At 38.1% G+C, this 25,348-nt stretch overlaps 1 protein-coding gene across 1 annotated transcript in view; it reads left to right on the top strand.

Annotated features, from left to right (window-relative positions):
- The window catches only part of rbpjb (recombination signal binding protein for immunoglobulin kappa J region b), a 56,032-nt gene that overhangs the window by 24,143 nt on the left and 6,541 nt on the right, over positions 1 to 25,348 (top strand). The window contains exons 2-8 of the mRNA XM_057336060.1: positions 7,531 to 7,569; positions 17,522 to 17,617; positions 20,546 to 20,711; positions 23,873 to 24,047; positions 24,692 to 24,829; positions 24,997 to 25,109; positions 25,190 to 25,330. Of these exons, the coding sequence (XP_057192043.1) occupies positions 7,531 to 7,569; positions 17,522 to 17,617; positions 20,546 to 20,711; positions 23,873 to 24,047; positions 24,692 to 24,829; positions 24,997 to 25,109; positions 25,190 to 25,330 (868 nt within the window). The remainder of the gene's footprint in view (positions 1 to 7,530; positions 7,570 to 17,521; positions 17,618 to 20,545; positions 20,712 to 23,872; positions 24,048 to 24,691; positions 24,830 to 24,996; positions 25,110 to 25,189; positions 25,331 to 25,348) is intronic.

Below are 25,348 nucleotides of genomic sequence, written 5' to 3'. Positions count from 1 at the left end.
TACATTTACAGGTAAACTCTATATTCAATTTGGTTTACAGCAGTACTTTTTTTGACATTTCCAGAACATGTTCCAAAAGCCGTGATAGTATTGATAACCGCGATAATGTTGCTCACTATAACCGTGATCTGAAAATTTCACACCGTTACGTCTCTATTTGTGTGTTCCAAAGAAAAAAGAATAGTTAAGGGTTCGGAATAACATCTGCGAATAAAGTGACAGTCTTGAGATCTTGACAGACAAACGCTTTTGGAGAAATGATATCTGGCTTGCACTAAAATAGTTTGTCAGACATTTTTAAACTGTGTTTCGATCTATCAAAAAGTAAAGTAAGTTACTAAGATCTCGGACTGAGATTGTTTTTTGTATTGGTGCTGGCAGTCAATTATCGCTTTCCTGTCTGAAACTACAGCTCTGCACACATCAATCATGTTGCATTGAAATCTCTGGTCGCCTGCAGTGTCTAAATTAAAATCCCCACCGTGGAGTGATGTACTCTGTATTGATGTAAGAAATACCCTCCCTGCTGCTCCGGCTGATGAAAGCATTACATCATTCACACTTCCTTTTGGAAAAGAGAGTCGATATGTCTTTTTTAACTGCTTAATAAAGGCTTTTAGCTGGTCAGACTCAGCACCTATCGGGACTCTAGGAGATTTGCAAAGTTAATGACCTCTCGAAAAGTTAAGTCAGCGTTCGGTTCTGCGGCTGTCTGTCAGAGTTGCAATTTTTGCGCTGACGCTCCGTCAGAAACCATCAAAGTAATGTAAAGTGCATACTCTGTAAACATACAAGCCACTCCTCTGTTTGCTGTTATGAAATATAGGTCAGCGTTGTGCTTATCTGTGTAGGTTAAGAAATTAATTCTTGACTCACTCTTGGTTAAATACGCAGACTGTCTCAGCTATAGTGCAAAAGCGAGAGTGATATTTCATTGGTTTGCTCGACCTTGAGTAATAAAGGAACCTTTCCTTGTGTACTGTCATGGAACAGACAGAAGTAAAAGGAACGGAAGGATGAAGGGAAGGAAGCAAAAATGGATAACATGCAGAAAAACAGATTCTGACAGCACTTCCTTTTCCTCTATTGAGCTCCACTTGCAGGCGTTTAAAAGGGGAAATGTCACCCACATCATTCTCCTTTGACTTTTAAGTGTTTTTTTTATGGCACCGCTTGAATCCTCATCTCCTTCCCGAAACGCCCTGCTTATAAAATTTTCATCATGCATGCCTTTTTTCAGTCCAATTAGGTTTTTTGTAAAAACATAGTTAGGTTCTACTTGAGTTATAGACGGTTTTATTGTGAATGTAATGCGCCTGCCCCGAAGTTAGCTTCCGGTCTGTTTTTTTAACGGTCTGGCTAGTGGCTAATAATATAACTATTTATATTTTAATCAATTTATGTAAATATTAATTTATATTAATATTTTACTGTAAAATAATTGTATTAAATAATCAGTTTGTTGAATTTTGTTGCTTGCCGTCTATAGTAAACAAGAAGGCAAACCAAGGACAACTTGACTTAATATATGACATTTTTTAAAGAAAAACAAGTGAAAATTGTCTTTTCTTACTCATCCCTATGTCGTCCTACACCTCCATGTAAAAAATACACTGAAAAAAAATAACAGGACGGGTTTGGAACAACACAGGAGGTGACAGATTTCTCCTGTTCCTTTAACACTATTTTGCTATAATCTTGTTTTCTGTTGTTGCAGAGCTTCACAGGCCTGCGGTCATCATCTCTCAAGGGAATCTACTTGAAAGCTGAAGTGATTTAAGCCGGTAGTCATCGCGGACAGTTCTCAGTTATTGTCTTGGTTCTGAAGTGTGTGAAGGTCTTAACTGTGAGATAGTCCCAAGAGAATGGACACAAAAACAGCCGTGGGTTGAGTCGAAGATAGCTGGAGAGAACTATCTTACTGTATGAGCTCACTGAATAAATAGGATAAGACTCCAGCTGAAATATTTGCTCTTTTCTAATCATTCGTTTGGTACAAACCGGAGAAAAAAAATCCTCATAACAGCATTGAAATGGAATAGCCCATGGCTTGAGTCATATTCTCACTGCCTCAAATCTCATATCCTCAGGATCAAATGAACGTAAATATGCTCCAAAACAATACAGTCGGGGCGTTGTATCATTGTTTTGTATTCTGATTAGCTCATGAAGCGTGCCGAGTAGTTTCAGCATGTCGAATGATTGGTGGTTTAAAAATCGAGCAAACTGTAATACTGTTCGTTTTTTCCATCTCGGGTTTAAATCTTACATTCAGTGAATCACACCTCTGAACATGCTCACATTTTACTTATCTCTTTATGGAGGGTTCAAGGAAATGCTGGTGGTTTTTCGTGGAAATAGTTTCTCTCATATCTCTCTCACCCTGTCTTCGCAAACTCGCTTTTTCCTTTTTGCTCTCTTGTGATGTTTTTACAATGTCTCGACATGTGACGGTATATAGGTTTGATTGACTTCCATGTGCTTCATGTTTGGTCTTGTAACCAATTACAATATCTTCGGCTTGTATAAGAGATGTTGATGTTTTTTTTTTTAGAATCTGGATAACCCGAAGGATTATGTGCACTTCTTTTAATGACTAATTGCATGAATGGTCAATTTCCATGTGTTTTCATGAATCCTCAAATTCACAAAAATGTCAAGTAGGCCTTGTTACATGCCAGTATTGCAAATAACACATTTATTTTAGTTTGTTGGTTTTAAAGCTCTCTAAAGGTCTGATTCTTCCACTGGTGATGCATAAAAAAACTAATCTACGTGTGTAACAAGCATTCGGTTCTTTATGCGTTTGAAGTGGAGAATTGTGAAAAGGAACATCTGCATTTTTCCGTCTGTGTAATTGCTTTTTCACAAGTATTTCAAAACCATGAATTCTCTAGAAGTACGACTGAACAAAACCGTGTTGACAAAATGCAGATCTTTGGGCTGATTTACAACCTCATTTGAGAGTCGAGAAACATTAAAGCTAAAGCGGAATTTACATCTTTTTGTAGATCTGGATGCAAATTTAGGTCAAGAAAACAAAATCACTTGTACGTCAAGTCCTAATCTATATGCATGCCGGGACCGTGTTTACTTGCTGAATACACATTGTTGTGCATGTTTCAACAATGCAGATAAAGAAAGGGTTGTTTGTTAGTTATCTTTTATCGAAATGCAATAACTAGCTTTCTAGCATGCAGACTGTTTGGTAATGTCTTTATGTGCTTTTGGGCTTACATGAACTGTTGGTTTTAAAATAGTAGTTTTTTTTAGGAGTAAAATAATATAAAGCCATTTTGCATGAATGCCAGACTTAGTTATTGGAGTTTGCTCGCAGTTCTTCTGAATAAATATGAACTAATCAAGTGAGAAATTACCATTCAGCTCAAAAGCACATCCCAAAAATATAAAGAACATTTCAGCTAAATATACTAAATTGTGGTAATCACAATTGCAGTGATGTAAAATTACTAATTATGTAAAATAAGATTTTGGTCACCACCCACTGCCCAAATAGGGTTTATCTTGCTGCAAACTTGCACTCAATTCTGGCTGTGTTTTGGTATGAATTATATGTTAATTAAACAAATACATCTTTAAAGTTTGGTTGCTGGACATCTCAACCTCACTTACTGTTGCACATTGAGTTTGGTGGATGTTCTGTAGCTCTTGAGTGATCCACAAAGCGCATCGTTGCTGTCAACATGTAATGGATGTAAATAATGGTTTGATCGGTGGTCACGTGACCGTGATGGTGTGCTGGAAAGATCCAGGATTGATGGTTGGATGCTGTGATGCAGGCTGAAATGGCTCTCTGATTGTGGGGTGTGTGTGGTAGCAGCGTGTGCTTAAAGCGAGCTGGTAGCCATTATCCTCTCAAACATCAGCACTCCACTGTGGGAACCTTATTGATCTACAGCTCTATAATTATTCTACTAGCACTCGTCCCTGCTCTGCACTACACACACACACTCACGCTCTCTCTCCTTTGCCTTCTTTTGTTTAATCTTTCTGCTAAAGCCCTGATCCTCTTTCTTGCCTTTTTCTTTCTCATTTAATTGCTTTTTGGTCGCTTTCTTATCTTCCTCTTCTCCTCCACACGTGCTTCGCCTGTTTCCCTCATTTCAAACTTCTCTCTATCTTAGCCCCTCCCTTTTTTCAAGCATTCCCTCGCTCAAGGTTCAATGACCTTCTGTGTTCCACCAGATGCAAGAACAAGCTCTATTGTTTTTTGTCTGTACGAAAATAAGACAGCTAGTTTTTTTAATTATGTATCACGACATAGCGATTGTCAAGTCAAGGATATGCATATTGTGTCAAGTTGCGACTTGAGTTCACAGGTACACTCTTGCACTACATATTTATTCCTCTCTTGAAATCTCTTGAAAGTAACACTTCATAATTATTGATGTATTAATTGAATCAGCGATTGAGATGGCTACAATCCCCCTAAAAACTACTTTGTTCAAAACAACACAATCTGTATTACATTTTGTGTTACTTTTAACTCAAACTTGTGTTTTCCCTTTTATTTTTTTTTATATCGCAAACACAATGACTCATGTGTTAAACACACAAAAAATGTCTAAATGTGTAAAATGTCTGTAAATGGGCAATTCCATGAAAATGTTTTTACCAAAGGTTTTACTATACCAACAGCACAAATATCAACATTTGGTGGTTTAAATATCCACGTGAGGTCTCTCGAGTTTTTAAAGCATTTGTTTTATTTTTAGTGCATGCATTTTCATAGTCAGGAAAGTGCCATTTTCAGGATTGTCACATCCATAACGGTACATATTCCTCATGAATGGACACATGAAAATAAAGTAACTATTTTATGTTCTGTGAAGAGGCATCCCTTCGTTGGGTAGAATTGCTTCAGGTTTGAGCATTTTAATTCACAGAAACTCTACAAAGTTTGTCATCTCCCAAAAACCGTGTCCTTTTTTGTCACACCCATAACGCATGTTTATTTGCCTTTTTTTAAAATAGAAAACTTGTGCATAGACAGATATTTTTCTGATGTTGTAACAAATGTTGTTTGTATGTCAAAATGTCACATCCATAACGCTGGAATTGCCCACATGCAGATCTCAGCTTTATTTTGAATGTCAACATAAGGTTTATGACATGTAGTCGCCCCATGTAGAAGATTAGTGTCCCGTCTCTGTCTGTGCTGGTCTTCTCTGGTCTCTTTGCAGGGGTTGCTTGACTTGAAATGGAGATCTTCCGGTAGCTCCCTCAGGTTCAGTGTGGCTGGAAGCTTCTCCACATTGATTTTTCTTCTATTTTAAACCCTTCACAGTCACGGTCTCCTCTTGGCTTTGGCCTCAAGGCGGATGTCGGTTTAGCACGCGCCCCTGGGACCAACAGCACCATACAGACATGTCACAGATGTTGAACCTCTGCATTCCCCCTTTGTTTACATTTATGTTATCATTTGACTGATGTTTTTATCCAAAACGATTTAGAGTGCATTTAAGCTAGACATTTGTTCCTTGTTTACTAAAACAAAACAGTCATGAAATACTGTCAGTGACAAAAAAATGGTATTTTCCCTCAACTATCTGCTTGTTAAGTCTGACGTTACGCGCCACCGCTTTCGGGTCCAAACGTTCTACCAGATGTCAAAGGCAAACAACAAACAATACAAATATACACTCGCAGTGTGCTGTAAAGCTACTGATAAATTACAGTCTTACACTTTATCTCCATAGCAAAATCCCAGATGGCCAGACAAAATAAAAATTCTGTGATCATTTACTCGCCCTCTTGTCATTTCAAACATCTTGTTAAAAGAAATGCAGCAGAACCCATTCACTTCTATTGTATGGACACAAAACCAATGCAAGTGAATGGGTGCCGGTTAACAACATTCTTCAAAAGTTCTTTTTTGTGTGTTTTGCAGAAAAAGGATGTCATACAGGTTTGAAATGACAAATGGGTGAGTAAATGATGACATTTTTGGGTGTATTGACTTGCACCGTCAATACTAATAGAAAGTTTAGCACACGTTACTTAACTGACGTCACACAAAAATACACAAGCACACTCAATTATAGAGAAAAAAAATCCTTTTTTAATTGTTGTCAACTATTTTCAGATCTGTTGTTCTGAATAAATTTTTTATGAGTTTGTCATAGTTCGTCTGTGTTATTGCTTAAACGAATTGGCAGCTGCACCAATATCGTCTTGGCTACTGTAGTAATTTTGTTAGATCAAGTAATAACAGTTGCAATGTCTCCGTAGTAACGGCCTGAAACAGATGGGGTCATGACAGACTTTCAGGTTCTCTTGAAATGAGGCAACGGTTTTCATTTGCCATCTGATGTCACGAGCATAAGCGAAACCCATCTAATCAATGTTCCACATTACTGTACTGTGATGATGTGTCACTCTACAATTTACTGTGACATTTAGAAGAAACACGACTTCATCTGCCTGACATGAAATATCACGTCTGTTAGACCTGACAGCTGACATATTGGGCTTTTTGGGAGTGTAGTTTATGTGTTGCGGTTCTGACTGGGATATTATTGCTATAAAGGAATGCATTGGGTTCAAAAACAAGGTTGTGACATGCTGAAGCATTTTAAATAAGATTTTTAGTGATTTATAATAATAATATTAAAAACAAAAATAAATATGTATTATTAAATAGATTAAGTATAATTTATATAACGTTTATAATAATATATTTTTATTTAATATAGTTAATAACGATGACATTTTCGTGGGTGGATATTGCTCAATGTAAGCAGTAATTTTCAATGATTTACAAATAAAACGCGTCTGAAACGCATATAAAATACGTAGCGTTCTTTTCTGAATATCAATGCAAATATTGTGTCAACTTTACTGAATTACCATGGCTTCACTGACGGAACTTCAATTATCAAATATATGTTTTGCACAAAATGTTAGTATCTGATTCTGTGTTAACAACTGATATTTAAGTTATAAGGCTTTATTTCAAAACTGAGTATTTTAACGTTTGTCCCAATGCAGTGTAGTCTTGCATAGGTGCATTACTGTGCTTATAGATTTATAGACATAGTCGACAGCACGCCACACAATGTCAATAGAGATTAACTTGTGTTGAACCCAGAGCATTCCTTTTAATCCCCGTCAAAGGAAAGAAATGCATGTTTGCAGCAGGTTTGACTGCTCTGCTGTTATAATTAGTCTGGTGGACGTCATCTGAATGGGAACGTGTCACGGTTCGGCCACCTGTGCGTGTGTTTGTACACACGGTCACGTGAGTGACTCTCACAAGGTCAGTGCAACATCTGCAGGCCTTCTGAACGCGAATGCTGGCCAGTTGTGCACGTTTGCTTGTCGCAGCACTTTTGAGCATGTGAATGTGTTTGCCCCCGTTGAATGATGGGAAACGGCCTTATTTGTGTGTGTATGTTGCTGCTGCGGTAGTCGATAATGCACAGGTGCACCGTCAAGTGTGCATGTAAAATAATGTTGTTGTTTATGTTGTGGTCGATCTTCTGCTAAAGTGTTTATCTCTTTTCACAGGAAGTTCGGGGAGCGCCCTCAACCACAGCGCCTGACGAGGTATGATCATCACCTTCACATGCTAATAACAAACAGGCTAGCTTTAAATTTGAGGTTGATGTGTAGTGAGTTTTGGTGATTTTCCTACAAGAAAACAAAAAAGCCACAGATTAGACGTTTGAAGCTTTCAATTTTTTCCACAATGTGCATTGCAACACCAAAGTTTGGAAATATTTAAGTACCCAAAAATATTTTACAACCAAGAATTTTTCCACAAAATGTTCTCTGTTGTGCTAACTAAAAGTGACTGGAACAACAAGCAACATGATATGATGTAATATCAATATCTAATACTATAATACACCAATATTATTATTTTTAGTGTTTATAGTTAGTCGAAGCTGTGTTAGATGTCTAACGTTTACTTTGGTGGTTTGTGCATTTACAGTACATTCATGACTTTGGCTCTTCTGGATTCGCATGTGCACATAAATGGTGGTTGATATCTTTTTCCCCACAAACTTCATGTGAAGAAAATAAAGGTGTAAAAATACTAATACATAGTTTTTTTTATAAAAATGGTCATCCCTACCAGTAGATCAGCCTCTACAAATAAAGCATTATTGTCTTCATTTTTTCTTAAATGAATTACTTCCTGGTAGTGCAGATCACGCAAATCTTTCTTTTTGGCGAGTGTCCTTGTTGTCTGTGATGAATAAGTTGATCTTTGGCTGAATTATGTTTTTTTAAATGAGCAGTCTGAAAATAAAAGTGCTTTTGGCCCAGAACAGTCCTGAGTCTTCCCTGAGGTTTGGTTTTCGGCCTGGAGTTTTTCCCTCGCTGACGGTTTCTTTTTTATCACTCTTCTGTTTGTTTTCTCTCAGGCTCTTGCTTTTGTTCTCTCGCTTTTTCTGTTTACATAAGTCTCCCACCCTTTTCTTTAATTGTTCAATGACACTTTCTGTATTTTTGAAGTTTGGCTCATTTTAACTATTAACTTATATGTGACCCTGGACAACAAAACCAGTCTTATGGGTCAATTTTTCGAAATTGAGATTTTTACATAATCTGAAAGCTGAATAAATAAACTTTCTATAGATATATGAGTTGTTAGAATAGGACAATATCTGGCTGAGATACAACCATTTAAAACTCTGGAATCTGAGAGCGCAAAAAAATCAAAATATTGAGAAAATTGCCTTTGAAGTTGTTAATCAGGGGCACTGTGGCTGTCACGGACGGCGTGGCGAGAACCCAAACGCAGGCAGGCAAAGACGGGGTAAACAAAACACTTTATTTGACAGGAAAAAGACAAAGCAAAACACCCACGATGGGGAAAACTGAACTAAGAATATATTTAACAAGGCAAACAAAAACTTCCCTCAAGGGGGCAAAAACGAGAACAAAGAAAAATCAAATAAACAAGACAAGAAACTACCTTGGAACAAAGACTGATGACAAGGGACGAACTGGATACATACACGACGTAGCATTCGACACGAAAGACAAGCAATACACGCAATACAGAACAATCCAACAGCACAAGACAAAGAAACAAGAGGGTATTTAAAGGGAAAACAAACGAGGGATATTTACACGGGGCAGGTGTGGGACATTAGACATGAGAGGAAAGCAATACAAGAAATGAGAGGGGCGGGGCTAATGACAAGACATGAGAAAACACATGAGATGTCAAAAAACAAACATCTCATGGCTTTCTCACATATAACCTAAGGCTTTGCCATGGCTCTGCTACAGGACCAAGAAAAACATGACTAAAGGAAGCAGAGCCATGACAGTGGCAGACCATCCACTCACAAAAATAAAGTTTTTATATATTTAAGGTAGGAAATTTACAAAATATCTTCATGGAACATGATCTTTACTTAATATACTAATGATTGTTGACATAAAAGAATAATCGATAATTTTGCCCCTCACAATGTATTTTTGTCTTTTACTAAAAATGTTCCCGTGCTACTTAAGACTGGTTTTGTGATCCAGGGTCACATATTTGGTAACAAACCAGTGAGCCCCCACTATGTCATTTAGTTTCATTCGGGCAAAACGTTTTGTGACTCCAACTGGCGTTTATTTTTGTTATTATTTTGCTAATTTGGTTGTAAAAATGACAAGTTTGACCTAAATAGAATATCTGCACATGTAATATTTAGTATAAACATTAAGTAAAATAAAAAAATGCATATGTTTTATGCCCGTTGTGGAAAGTGCCCAGTGTTCTTGTGCTTTAGCCATAATTCTGAGAGTCAAAATTGTAGACTCAAACATGCAACCAAATTTAGAAAACCTTTTGAGTAGAACCGTTCTATGAAGCGGCTCTTGTTTTCAGCTAAGATGTGAGCGACATGGAAAATGATAGAGAGGACAGAGTTCAGTGCTGCCCGCCTTGCCCGAGTCGCATGCCCTGCGGTTAACTCGCAACATGACTGAATACTGGCGCAGTGCACACACCCTGACAGTGTACAACCGCTGCGTCTTTCACAGCCCCTGCCTCTGTTGGCTCCTTTCACCTGTGAATCTGAATAAACAGGAAAGGTTGCAGCATGCATAGATTAAACCTGTTGTTTGTACGAGATTCAGTCGCGGGTTAGGATCAGATTCATGTGGGTCAAACTAATTTAGAAGAATCTTTGTGTGTATATTAGTTATTTTTAACAATCTGTGTTAAATGTGATTGCTTATTGGTTCGAGTGATGATGAGTGAGTGTGCGTGTGTAGGTAGATAAACATTTTCATACATTTACAGTCTCATTTAGCTGGGGATCTCTTTCTCTCTTATCCTGTGCACATTCAAACACGCAGTCTTGGCACAAGTTACTGTTTTTAGCAAAATTACTAATTCTGCAACAAGCGGGCATGAACTAACTTGAGCATGAGCAGTGAATTTTTCATAGCCCATGTTTTTTCTCCTATCTGTTTCCATGCCTTTCTCCTGTGGTTTCTCCGTCTGTTGGTTGGATGCCTTTCATTTGTTTTTTTGTTTTCAGATTTATGACTGAGGTGCAGGAGTTAACTGCTGATCGAACAACTTTTTTGTGTCAGTTCTTCTTGGGTTTGAACCTGCAGTTTTTTAACCGTTAGACTATAGGCCCACACAAAACATTGAGTATTTGTGATGTTATGATGTGTGTCATGGGTGTTCTGGCAGACTATTGGTCCATCCAGGTGGAGGAGACCCCCCCAACTATATGTAAAGCACTTTTAGTTGAATTATTTCTTAATTTAGTTCATTTATTGCAAACCATGTCTTAATTGTTTTATACTCGATATTGCTACTATTTATTAGGGCTGTCCCCGACTAGATATTTTTGACTAGTAGTCGTTCATTTAGGCCATTAGTCGACTATTCGCACGTTTATGATATAAATTGAAAGATTTATATATACATTGGGGAATGGGGACATCAGATGATGGTTTAAGCTTCATGGATGAGAAAGATGTTTTATGTAACATAATAAATAAATATATTCAATATATTAAATAAACAAATAAACAAAATATAAAGCATTAACTAAACACTACAACAATATAGACCATTATCTGACCTCACTTTTTCTATCGATTTCCTCGTCTCTGCCATCAGTGCGCTTCTTCTTAAAGACGGCCGCAACGGTTTCACGGAGGACACAGAGATCAGTTTTCATGACAATGCGGACAAACTTAGGTTCCTGCGTCATTCTGAAACCCCAAATGTTCGGTATACTCCATATAATGAAGCGTATTATTATGTTAAGAAAAGCAGAAGCCCAGAACTTGAATGCAAAGCAATATGCTTTGTCCTGTGATTCTTTTTTGATGCGCTTTCCATTCACGTTCTAGGCTCTTCAGCATTTCTTTACATAATACATTTAGCATTTTGGAATATTGCAAGAACCCAAGTTTGTCCGCATTGTTGGGTAAATTGAGCTCTGCACTGTAACACTTTTGCCAGTAATTTACTGTAGATTTGATTACTACTTCCTATTAGTACTGTTTTTAATTTTTAGTTAAATTTTACTTAAATCAAAATTCAAAAGAAGAGACTTGTCTCATTACTGGCATTACACTGCAAAAATGACATTCTTCCTAAGCAATTTTGTTTTGTTTTCTGGTAAAAATATTTAAAACGTCTTAAATTATGCTACATAATTTTTTAGGTTACTCTTACACCCTTGGACAAATACGCATTTAAATATGCTTAAAATAGCATGCCTTTATCCAAGTTAACGGTAGTGTTGGAGCGAACGGCTATGTAAAGCGACTAACATGGTGCGTATACGCTCTTGAAATAATAAGATGCGACAATCAACTAATTAAAATTTGTTCAAATAAGTGTCTTCTAATCGAATAACGAATAGTCGACTGTAAGGGGCAGCCCTACTATGTATACATTAATGTTTGATGCTATAAACATTAAAAGAACATTCAATAAAATAAAACACCAATACAAACATTACTATAAACATTTCGATTTCACTTTTGTTGGCTCATTGGCTCTTGGGTTGTAAAATAGTCTTTAGGCCATTTTGTATCAAATAAATAAATAAGGATATGCATGTTATATATTGTCAAACAGTGAGATTTTTTTTATCACCCACCACCAATTTTTGTCATCACTCTTTCACCGTGTCTACACAGGACGCTAATCTAATCTAATCTAATCTAATCTAATGGGATTGTGGCGTCGCGCCGCATCCAGTGTGCATCCAAATTTTAATTCGTAATGGGTTCTAATGCGTTCTATTGTCTCTTGTTGCATCGTATCGCGCCAGGTCCGGTGTAGACAGTGTTTTTCTTTCATTTTTCTTTAGAAAAATTAAATGACAGATTCCTGGCTAGACATGTGGGTCTTGACTTTTTGAGCCCACATCTTTCTAGGCAATGTATCAGATTTTTAGATTAGCGTTTTCTCCCTCGTGTCCCGTGGTGATTTACGTTAGGTGTGTTTGTGTGTGCCTAAGCGTGTTGATGTGTTCCTTTACGTACAGGTGCCTGAAGTGTGTCAGTCCGTCTGTGTGATGAGGGTGTCAGTACTTGATGTATGAGTGTTGTGGGTTTGCTGGTGCGTGTTCAGTATGCGTGTCAAAAGCTTTTCCTGTCAAAGTGCCGATATTTGTCATGTTGATTCTGTAAACGGATGACTCACAAAGGTCTGTCCACTTCTTCCCTCTATGGTGTGTCTGGCTTTTTGCATGTGTATAACTGTGTCAAGCATTGTAGTTGCTTTTTGTTTTTACAATACATTGTTCCAAAGCAAAGCCTGAACGTTAAATTTGTATAGAGATGCCTGTATTGTATTTTATATTAATTCATTATGTATTTATTCATCACTTTATTTATGTATCACTTTCGACTTCAGTTTGATTCCCATTTGAATAAGTATTAATAATATATATTATATAATTAATAAATCATTAATACGAGCCATTAATATATCAAATTCAAATAGATATATGTGTGCGTGTATGTGTTCTGCAAGGGAGCAGAGCCCAGGACTTGTGGTTTTTCTCTGAAACATATAAAGTCACATGCCCCGGTGGCTTTCCTTTGCGTGCAAGACTTGTGTGTGTGCAGGAAAACTCTCCAATTGATCTTCAGGAATCATTGACCGCTTGCATGGAGTTGCATGTTATTGATGACCATGTTATTTTGCCAGCAGTGCAAAGTGCAGCCAGAAACAATGAAACCTCAGTGTTCTGCGTCAGATGTTAGTCTATTAAACCGAAATGGCAACCAAAATCATATATTCCCCGCTTTGATGTTCATATGGAGTAGAACACATTTTTAAACTATATGGTTTGTTGGTAGGGTGGATGTATTGTTAGGGAAACACTGTTCAATTAATTATTACTATTTAGGGATGAAATGTTTTTTTTTCTTCATTTACTCACCCTCATGTCATTCCAAACCTGTATGACTGTTCTCTACAGAACACAAAAGAAGATATTTTAAAGGACGTTGGTAACCAGACAACATTGGCCCACATTGACTTCCAATGTATTGACATAAACCACTGAGACTTTTCTTAAAATATAAAAAAAGAGATATGCAGGTTTTAAATGAAATGAGGGTGAATAAATGATGACAGAATTTTTAGTTTTGGGTAAACTGTCCAATGATAGACAACCAATAACTATCAATGACACAGTAAAGAGATGCGTGGATAGTGCATAATAACTGGGCCATTGTTTACAGCAGGCGATTTTAAATCTGACATCAATTGCCTTTATTATTGTTGGGTGGTGAATTTGTTGCAGAAGTGTTGCTTTTATGGCTGTAGTCACAGTGCAGAATTCAAAGACGCAACTTCTGCTGGCAGTCTCAAAGTACACACAAGCACAGCACGCTACATGCTGTGAGTCTCTACATGTATGCACTTGAAACACTGCTAAAATTGTTTAAACAAAACTCACTAGTCAACAGTTATTAGTTAGTAGTTGGTGACCCTTTCCCACTTACCGGTGTCAAGAAAAAAATGGTGAGATGTCAGGTAATTTGACTGAAAACTCTACTGTCAGATCATTAATTATAATTGCAAAAGTGTGAAGTGTTTCTCTATCTCTACTAATCAGCAAACTCTCTTCTGAGGAGATTTATAAACACTGCTGGTGTTTTGTGGATTGTCAGATTGCTGGATATCAAAGCAGAACCCTTTCGACATGAAAAACCTTGAAGGAAATGTTGAAAGTCTCTGTTCTAGCTGGGGGTCTCTGCTTAGCAGAGATTTTTGATCCGGTACACATTTGAATAAGTGATGGTCACCACATCATGTTTCTTCTTAACACACACACACACACGGCAGGTTATAAAGAGTATCAGAAGTATTGGGTGACACGGGCCTGAGGAGATGACATCATAAGATCTGCAGGAATCCAGTGAGGCTGAGTGGAGGCGTTCAAGGTTCACTCTTTCGAAAGACCTTCTTCAGGGATGCTAAGGACGACCCCAGCAATATATTTAAATTTAATACATAGTTATGTTTATTTTGTGCAATTCAAATTTATTTCTATAGTTGTTTGTCACGTGCGTGTTTTTAATTTGCATTGTTTCAAAGCAGCTTTACATTTCATTTCAATTCAATTTTATTTATATAGCGCTTTTCACAATGTGGATCGTTCCAAAGCAGCTTAACAGGAGAAAAACAGAATGTAAAACACAGCACAGTGCATGTTTTTTTTAGAACAAGCAAGATCATTCTAGTAAATAATATCTAATAAATGCAGTCTCCTGGTGACCAAGCCAGCCAACAATGCCCTGTGGCGAGGAACCCAAACTCCAATGATAAATTAATGGAGAAAAAAAGCCGGGAGGGCCAGATCTTCTCTGACATGTCACAGCTGCACTTTACAGTACATGCGTATGGGTGCAGGCAGTAAAGATTAAAGGAAAAACTACAGAAGTAAGGAAAAAGAATAATAGAGACCAAGAAAAATATGAAATTTATAAGATACATGTTCTTGCCATTGTTTTATAAGGTGTACATTAGTGATACTGTTGTATCTGTCTGTTGTATTGTCTGAAGGTTTATAATTGGACCGTTATGTTCGTGCTATTTAGGAATTGTGTGTATGAACATTTTCACAAGATGTATATTAGCAATGCTAACTGGAAAAGTTGTTGTAGGATTGTCATTGTTTTTTAATAGAAAGATGGCTCTACCTGATTTTGCCAAGTGGTTGATGTCCTCAGGGCAACATATTTTGTTGACCTAAGAACAACATTTTTATGAATAAAACCTAAACCCACACCAAACCCCAACCCTAACCATAACTTAAGCCCATTGCACATTGAGTCCGAAAATTGCATCCGAAATTTCCGCACGTTAAAAAATAAATACGACCTCACGTTGTGTCAATCACATTTACACACCGCCTCTGATATTTTCGTCCGTCATAAAAAAATTCGGACAGGGTTTGATTTTCTGCGTTTTTCGCATCCGTCAAGCATTTTGAGTGGCCTTTTTAACCATTCAGAGACACCGTACAAACGAGAGCCAAATACGAAAAAACGCATACGGAAATTTCGGACTGTATGTGCAAAGACATTTACTCCTAAAACCAGAGGGAAATGATATGTGAAAAACAGTGGTCTAGAAGCACCTAATCCTGGTTGTAAGATTAAACTTAAAATAAACTTATTTCTGAAATCTGATTGGTTGATTTAAATGTTGTCCCAGGGTCAACATGATATTGCCATAAGGACATCAACCACTTGGCAAAATCAGGAGAGCCAGAAAGATGACCATAGTTTTGACAACAACATTAAATTTAAAGCATTTTAAAAAAATGGATGAGCGTCATTTCTTTTGAAGGCTCGTATCTTCATATTTGTACGGACAGTGTATTTGTGTCAGAGTGCTAAAACTGTATATATTTTTTCTAAAACTATAACATTTTAGTCAGTTAGCATGTTAAACCAGACACGGAATTTCATATTACATAGACATAAGCCGAAAAAGGACATATGACATGAAAACATGAGAAATAAAATGTGCAAGAAGAATTTGCAAAAAATAACCGAGTTAAAAGATTATTGATATTGATAATCGGAATATATAATTGATCCACCTGCTTATGGTTTTATTTCATTTCTAAACAACTTCATGCATTTATACATGATGCAAGGACACAGGCGTGTGTTTATTGGCATTTTACAACAGCTTTAAGTGATTTGCTCTGATTGTTTTGCGTCACGCAAACTGTTCACTCTCCGCGTGGACATACAAATTGCATTGCAAAAAACACAAGAGGAGAAATGCAAGGAAAAGAGAAATTGTGCATGATAGGATATATTATGACATACCAAACCACAATATTACAAAAGGGGCTGTTGTTGCGGTCAACATACGGCCTTCAGACATTGCAAAAACCCGAAGAATGAATCATACCGCGTACAAGATTGTAGTTTCCAAGCTGTCGGTTTGTCGGAGGATTATTGTCAGAGCACAGCTCTTTCCCCCCTTTCTCTTTTCCTCTCATCTTTCTCCTCCCTCCCTCGTGTCGCAGGGCCCCTCTTGCTTTCCATAACAAAAGCCTATCTAACTCGAGCGTGTGTGGGACGTTTGCGTGGCAGAGGGAAGCTGCTTGTGTAATCTGCCCCCCCACCGTTCCCCGTCTCTGTCCCTCTGAGCATTTTGCCGTGTCAGGTGTCACCGACATCTGTGCAAATGGGCCGTTTTTTGTGTATGCGAGCGCGTACCCGAGTGTGTATTGAACACTTACAGTCTGTCACACATTGTGTTTTTCTGCAGAACATCGATGTTTAGTTCGACAGCATTTATGTGATCGCAATAAAGAGAAGTGCAAGCTGTTTTTTTACGTTTCCTTGAAATCCGTCATATTTCCACACATTTCGCGAGCTAATTTAAGTGTGCACATGTTGGGATGTTTTTCGTTAGTTAACTGAGGTAATTGGACCACTGACACGGAATCGAAATTCTTCGATTATGAGCTAATAGATTTTGTTCCGTTTCAGTTTTACACACACACGCAACTTTTCTGTCCTTTTGCCCTTTTTCTTACCCCCCTTCTTTTTTATTTTAAAGACCCCCAGCTGGAAAGTTGAGGTTTTTGGCCACAGTGTTTGTGTGCTTTCTGCAAGCAACACATAGTTGCGCTCACCAGAGAATTGGCTAATCAAACTTGGGCCTGTGTTTCTAGTCGAGCTCTGGAGATTTTGGTTTTGAAGTACATGTAGGCCTTTCTCTTTTAAAGAGGCGCACACTTAAACATGCTTTCACCAGACCCTTCTCTGATAATAGTGCTTTAAAAGTGGTTTTACAGGTCTGAAACATAAAGATGTGCTTGAAAACTCAAAACTGCCACATTGTGAACAGAACACACAAAGGCAATGCAGAACGAAATATTTGTGAATAGTGAATCTTGCCTGTTTCACTAATACGTTTTTACAGTATCTGTGATAATGTTATAACATGTCATCAGTTAGAGGTGGGTGTATGTTGTAACTTGTAATATTTTGTCTTGTGTTTTTCCTTTCGTTGTGTGATTTTCAGAGAAGCCATGCGGAATTACCTGAAGGAACGAGGAGACCAAACTGTGCTCATCCTGCACGCTAAAGTTGCACAGAAATCATACGGCAATGAGAAAAGGTAAATTGGATGATTTGCATTTTAACCTCACTCACAGGGACCGAAGTGATATTGATGAAATGTGAAGCATTTAATCAGCTTGTTTTGATATCTTTTAAAGGGATAGTTCACCCCAAAATGCACCATCTAGTTGTTCCAAAATTCTTTGTTCTGGTTCTTTGTACACAGAGAAAGATATTTGGAAGAATGTTTGCAACTGACTATTCTGAGGCTATATTGACTACCATAGAAGGAGAATTTAAAACGGTAGTCCATGGTGCCCCAGAACTGTTTGCTTTCCTAAATTCTTCAAAATATCTTCTTTTGTGTGAAAAATGACAACAATTTCTCATACTATGGTTGTCCGTGGTGCCTCAGAATTGGTGGTTGCTATAAATTCTTACAAATATCTTTCTTAGTGTTCAACCAGACAGGTTTGGAACAAGTTGAGGATGATTAAAATTAAAATGTTTGTGTGAACTATCCCTTTAAGGGTGCAGGTTGTCTGGAGTACCATAAAAATAAATGTAAATGTTGCACATGTAATTATTTCATGTAACTGAGAAAACTAAGCATAATTTACGTTTATGCATATTGCAGATGTTTTTTGGATGCGAACCAATGACCTTTGTGCCTTTTTGTAACACCAACATTTCTTTCTACTAAGTGGACAGTCAATAGACCTGGCGATTTTAGTCAACATGTCGGCACCGGTAGCCCAGTGCCCAAGTTCGATTCCCGTCCTTTCCCGATTCTGCTCCCCTCCGCCCAACACTTTCCTGTCACCTATCTACTGTGCTGTCCCAATAAAAGCATAAAAAAGCCCCTAAAATAATGAAACAATTCAGTTAGCATGCTCTGGGTGGTCTATGGATGTGTATTTCATCTGACAAACACCTTTAGCTGTTGCATTGCATTTTGCTTTTTAGCGTTTTTATCACAAGACCCCTGTTTTCGGTTCCATTCCTTTGCACTCTGTATAGCTGGTCATCTCAGTCCCAACAGAGAAAACAAGGAGTAATGGAGACAGAGGAAAAGGTGAAAGGAAAAATACAGAAAAGCAAGAGAAAGAGATAACTTTGATAAGATAAGAAAGCGTATAATGACGGAAAAAGAAAAAAAAATGATTAAGGAGGAGAGTTGATACGAGTCAGGGAAGTACAGGAGAGAAGGTCAGAGGAAAGAGAGACAGGATGATAACTGCAGAGAAAGAGCGTCTGGGGAGCCGATGTCGCGGTTACAGCTCGGCCGGCCTCACTTGGCTGAGAGACGACGCTGTTGCTCGCGAACACAGCCAAAACCTGGCCGCGTGTCAAAAGCAACAGAATGCTAAATGAGAGCCAGAGAGAAAAGCTAAGCGATCACTTTGTAAAATGATATACATGTGTTCTGTGATCAGAGACGGTTTATGGCTGGGGAAGTGTATCATTTAGCTCAAATTGGAAATGTATGTGAAGCCGGCAAGCGAGTTCCTCTTCTTTAAGTGTCCTTGTGACCCCATTGACTTTTAAAATTGTTATGCTACGTGAGTGGCGTGTTATCTTTTATTCTTGCTGGTGGATGGAATACTGTTGAAAAAGCCATCCAAAGCACCCTAGCAACAGCATCTTTATTTTAGGGTGGTTGCTGGGGGCGTTGCTGAGTTTTTTTGTGTGAGCAAGCATCACTCGTATTTCCTTCAGAATATGTAATATTTGCAAAAACCCACCCCAAACTTCCAGAAATGTAGTTATATTTGTAGCTTTATGTGGTTTTACACTGACTGATTGTCGCGGTGACATCATAAAATCATAAGCTAGATTAAACCAGCACATTTCCTTGTTGTGACACATTGGTACAGATCAACCCACCAGTCTGATGGTCCTTTCTAAGAAATGAATCTTTCAAAATTAGGATGTGAAAGTAGACATCCGACCACATCGAGCGACAAGACTTTTCCTTCTGCTGTTCAAAGAGGCTTGTACGGAAAATGCCAAACGAAATAAAAACTGTCATGCGGCCTCAGGTTGGTCCGCTTACCGGTCTACAGCTTGTTTCAGTCTGACTGGACTTTGTGTGTGGGTTAGCTTGGATGCGGAGCTGCTGTTATTCCCCTTGTATTGTACCAGTTAATGCTGTGGGTGAATATTAGCTACAGTTTTGTGTCATGAGTATTCCCCCACCTCATGTCTAGACGAGCATCTCTCCCAGATGTGTGGTGAGTGATAACGTCAGCCGCAGAGATCTCGACTTGAAAGTCAAGTGCAAGTTTCGTGCTGCTGCGCTCGTGGTTGGGTTGATTGATATCTGTTTGCTTTAAAGTCCCTTCGACGATCTAGGCCACAATACACACGCATGCAGAAACGGTGACATGGACCGAGACCATCAGGGGGCTCGGATGTGGTGGATCACTGTGGGTTCCTGTAGTGTTTTTGTTATGCGTTGCGAGGTGTGCATCCTTCTCCGGTTTGTATGTGTTTGACTGTATCATGGTGGTTTCTTGACCTGAACGTGTGAGATGTAGCAACATAACTCATGTTGTGCTGCCACCTAGTGATGATGTGAGGTAATACACATGGGTCATCACTAAAAATGGTTGCTGGATGAGGCGAACTTATAGGGATACTTCACCCAAAAATGAAGATTCTGTCATCATTTACTCACTTTCGAGTTGTTCCAAATCTGTATAAATGTTTTTGTTCTGGTGAACATAGAGGGTGAGTAAATGATGACAGTATTTTCATTTTTGGATGAAGTATCCCTTTAACTATTAGATCATTGTGTTAGCAACACAAAACACATGGGTTTGGTCCCCAGGGAAAGCAAGATAACAGTAAACAAATGGTGTAGATTGAATGCACTGGAAGCTGTTTTAGATAAAAGCACCGGCCAAATGCATAAAGTACATTTTTGTAGACGCAGTGTGAACCATCCTCTACATTCTACATCGATTTTTCTTTGTTTGTTTAGGTTTTTCTGTCCTCCCCCGTGTGTGTATCTGATGGGCTGCGGATGGAAGCAGAAGAGAGAGCAGATGGAGAGGGACGGGTGCTCGGAGCAGGAGTCTCAGCCTTGCGCTTTCATCGGCATCGGCAACAGCGATCAGGAGATGCAGCAGCTTAACTTAGAGGGGAAGGTAACACACTCTTGTACACAGATGTCATGATTAAAAAAGAAGGGCTGTCAAACGATTAAGCGCAATTTATCGCATCCATATTAAAAGTTTGTGTATTTTTCCTGGGTCAAAATTGGTCATCCACCCACCAAGGTTCAAAGTTTATTATAATCCTAAAGGGCGATTTTTGATGCAGCATAGAGTTTGTAAACATACAAAACACCCACAAACAAATAAAACAGAAAAAAAAACATTCTAACATCTCACAAATTTAAAAGCCTTACAGCAGTAGGAATAAAAGAGTTTCTATACCGATTGCTTTTACGTTTTGGTAAACTACAGTATAACGTATACCAGAAGGAAGCATTTTCAATTTTAAACTCGTGGAACAGTGGATGAGTACAATCTTCAATAATAGCTTTCTGTAAGACAAACTGTTCAAAACTATCAGATAACCCAGTCTGCTTAATGCCAGTAGTCTTACTACCTTGGTTGACAATGCCATTCAATGAGTTTCATTATCTTACCAACAACAGATAGAAAAGCAAAGTACAGATTCAATATAAGATTTATAATACAAGAGTCCTACTAATATTAAAAGTAGAGAGCCTCCGAAGACAGTGTAACCGTTGCTGGCCTTTTTTGCATACTACTTCAGCATGAGTATCAAAACGCAGCTTGTTATCAATGGTAAGCCCAAGATACTTGTAACTACTAGCCCATTCAACCATTTGATATTTTACTCTAGTTGGTTGAGGAGACAAGGGACTGGATCTAAAATCAATTACCATATCTGTGGTCTTCTTTATGTTTACGTGCAAGAAGGCACTGTCACACCATGTCATAAAATCATTTACTACTGGACCATGACAATTCTCATCCTTGTCCAGCAAACTGACGATAACAGTATCATCAGCAAATTTTAAAATGAACCTGTCTGTGTGTTTGCTTACACAATCATTAGCATATAAAATGTAGAGCAAGGGTGAGAGAACACATCCCTGGGGAGAACCTGTGGACGTGATAAGGATGTCTGAAAATGTACGGTTTACTCTCACCCTCTGCCTTCTGTCGCTTGAAAAATCGAATAACCCCACCCCACTATCTTAAATTCTAATTGAATAGTATATAATAGATTAGTATTGAAAGCTGATGAAAAATCTACGAAGAGCAATCTAACATGGGCTTTTGAACCCTCCAGATGTTTCATAATCATATTTAACAGGGTGGATGAGGCATCCTTAATGCTACATCCTCAAATGTACCCTAATCTTGAACTGCGAGCACAATTTTGACAAAAAAATCCAAAATATTTGCCAAGAAACATTTGATATAGTTACATAATGGGTATCAAATTATGTGTCACAGATAATACCTGTCACTCTCACTCCTTTCTTGCCCTCTTAGGGCATTAAAAAGTATTTAAAAAAGTAAATATCCCATCCTTATTTTGAGTAACAGTTCTTATTTTCACCACATTCAATTACTTTTTATTTTATTAGCAGCTAGCTAACAACAACTTGTGATTTGTTCTGGTTTCAATTGTCTTTGTCTAAACTAAATTATTTTATAAGTTACTACACATTTTGTCATACAAATCAACTGTAAATACTGTAGATTATTTAGACTAAGTCTTACTTGCTAAATGACCTAAACACACTTACGTTCTGAGTTGTTTTGAGGTGACTGATTTCACTTACATAGATTCAGACAGTGAGTCTCGTCAGTTCAGTGCTTGACATATCAGTTGTTTCAACCGTTCATTAAAATGAATCGGTTCAAAGGAGTCATTAAATCGTGAATCGGAGATTAGCAGACACGCTGTGTGTTAAAGGGGTCAAATGACACGGCTAAAAAAATATAGTTTGTTTTAGATGCAATGTGTATACACGATTTAAGGTTCAAAAACGCTGTATTTTCCACATACCGTGCATGTTTGTATCTCTTCTTTGTCCCGCCTCTCTGAAATGCGTGGATTTTTAACAAAGCTCATCGCTCTGAAAAGCGAGGTGTGCTATGATTGGCCAGTTAACCAGTGCGTAGTGATTGGTCGAATACTGCAAGCGTGTGTTGGAAATGTAACGCCTCTTACCATATTTGGAACATCAGGTTCCAAAGCGATTGTACTGACAGGTACGCCCACCTTACTTGCGTATACATTTGGGCGGTCTTAGTCAAATCATACCACGAATTGGCGTGGATTTGTGGGCGTGTGGTTACAAGAGGTGTTTCAGGCAGGTCTGGTTGTGCATTCGCTTTTAGATAGAATGCATCTTTTGTTCCGACACTTAAAGTTTTGCAATTTTACGTGTCTAATACATGCATGGGCAACTTATAACACACCAAAGACACAGAAAAACACGTATCTGTGCCATATAACCCCTTTAATCACAGCTGTTAGGACAGTTCCAAAGATAGAAGTTAACACCGAAAACACTTCATCGCTGGATAGGATTTGTTTCGTTTGTTTATGTCAGTTGTATGAGCGTAACCCTTGTCAGAGAAAGGAAACCTGTTTTTGAGAGCAGTTCATCCAGCAGTAATACAGGAGAATATTCACCGAATGCGCCACGTGAAACATGGATTCGGTCTTCCGACCTTTTGTCATCGTGTCACTTGCTTTTGATTAAAATGTGCGAGGGAGAGACTTCATTCGGCGCTGCGTAGACCGATCGGCATTTGATATCAAACTTTCGCCAGAGCGTTTTGAATGCATACGAAGCAGTCAGTTCCAGTTCCCAGTTCCAGTAGGCTACTTCACGAAAAAACCTTCAATATAGGAAAAACCCAGAATATATGTCTGTGTGCCGTGCATGTTAATTTTGTATTTATAAACACATACACATACATATTTAGGATATATTTACATGTATTTATGTATATTTACAAATAATTTAAATTATATATTAAATGTTTATTAATTGTTGTATTTTTCTTAAATATATGACATACATGTATGTGCATAAAAATACAAAATGAATATGCACAGTACACAGACATATGTAAACTCAAACTTTCATTCTGGATGTGATCAATCACGATTAATCGTTTGACAGACCTAAAAAAGGCAAAATAAAATGCTGACAGTTGTTGAAACTTCGGCGAGATAGTGTACAAGCCAAAGCAACACGATAAGCATGCTTTTCCCTCATGAATGTATATATCTTGTCTCGTTTCATCAGAACTATTGCACAGCCAAAACACTGTACATCTCAGATTCGGACAAACGCAAGCACTTCATGCTCTCTGTGAAGATGTTTTACGGGAACAGCGCAGACATCGGTGTCTTCCTGAGCAAGAGGATCAAGGTCATCTCCAAACCGTCCAAAAAAAAACAGTCCCTCAAGAACGCCGACCGTGAGTGTCCACCTCCCAGAGCACAGTCACATCAAACACTCATACGTTTGGTTATGACCTGGAGGACATCACAGGATGATGTTAGAGTGGTCGTGTCTCGTGGACGACACAAACCAACCTAATTTTCAAAAAGTGTTGTTTTCTTTAAATGTTAAATATTACAAAGCTGCACCTCTCACATGAGCACCAAGTCTCAGAATGTGTGGTAACTGCTTGGTCACAACCTGCTGGGTATTGTGGATTGTAAAACAATCCGTTTTAGTGTATTACTGTGTCAGGTTGGCCGTAATAATTCTTTAAAGTTACATAAATAGTATAAAAAGTTTATAGACTTGTGTTTCGGATTTTTTATCTAAATATGAATCAAAAACTCTTTATGAATTACAAACTGTAAAGTCCACAAGGCGGTGCTGTAATAAGCATATTTACACACATTACATTGCTAGTCATTTCTATTTGAGCTAATATCAAAACATATTTTGTTCTCCTAAACCAATTGAAACAAAATCATTTCAACATCCATTATTTGTGTGATGGTTTATGTTTTTTTGCTAATAGCAAAAAACTGGAGAAAAGAACACGTGCAATGACCTTGAGTCTGTAGTTTCTGTGTTTATGATTCGTTGTCTGTCTTCTGTGTTCAGTCTGTATAGCATCAGGAACGAAGGTGGCGTTATTTAACCGACTTCGCTCTCAAACGGTCAGTACGCGATATCTTCACGTAGAGGGAGGAAACTTTCACGCCAGCTCACAGCAATGGGGAGCCTTCTACATCCACCTCTGTGAGTGTTTTAGACACATAACAAAGTATTATGAATAAAGTTATATACGGTTTTCAATATTTGGCTTACAATGCAACTTACAACGGAGATTCAAGCCTTAGGTTGGCACAGAAATAAAAACAGTATATGATTCATTTTGAACATTATATGTTTGTCTTGTTTTTTAGTGGATGATGAGGAGTCTGAGGGTGAGGAGTTCACTGTGAGAGACGGTTACATTCACTACGGCCAGACTGTCAAACTCGTGTGTTCTGTGACAGGAATGGCTCTGCCTAGACTGGTAAGACTCGCCATTGTCTTTTTCCATGTATTCACATGATCTGAAACCACTTGGAGATGTTTACTGCCTTTCCTTTCTAGGTCATCCGTAAGGTGGATAAGCAGACGGCCTTACTGGATGCAGATGACCCTGTCTCTCAGCTGCATAAGTGTGCCTTTTACCTAAAGGATACAGAGAGGATGTACCTGTGCCTTTCTCAAGAGAGGATCATCCAATTTCAAGTGACTAAATTTACACTA

Source organism: Triplophysa rosa, linkage group LG1 (assembly GCF_024868665.1).
Source record: "Triplophysa rosa linkage group LG1, Trosa_1v2, whole genome shotgun sequence".
Classification (NCBI taxonomy): Eukaryota; Metazoa; Chordata; class Actinopteri; order Cypriniformes; family Nemacheilidae; genus Triplophysa; species Triplophysa rosa.
This window is presented reverse-complemented; position numbering and strand designations above follow the sequence as displayed.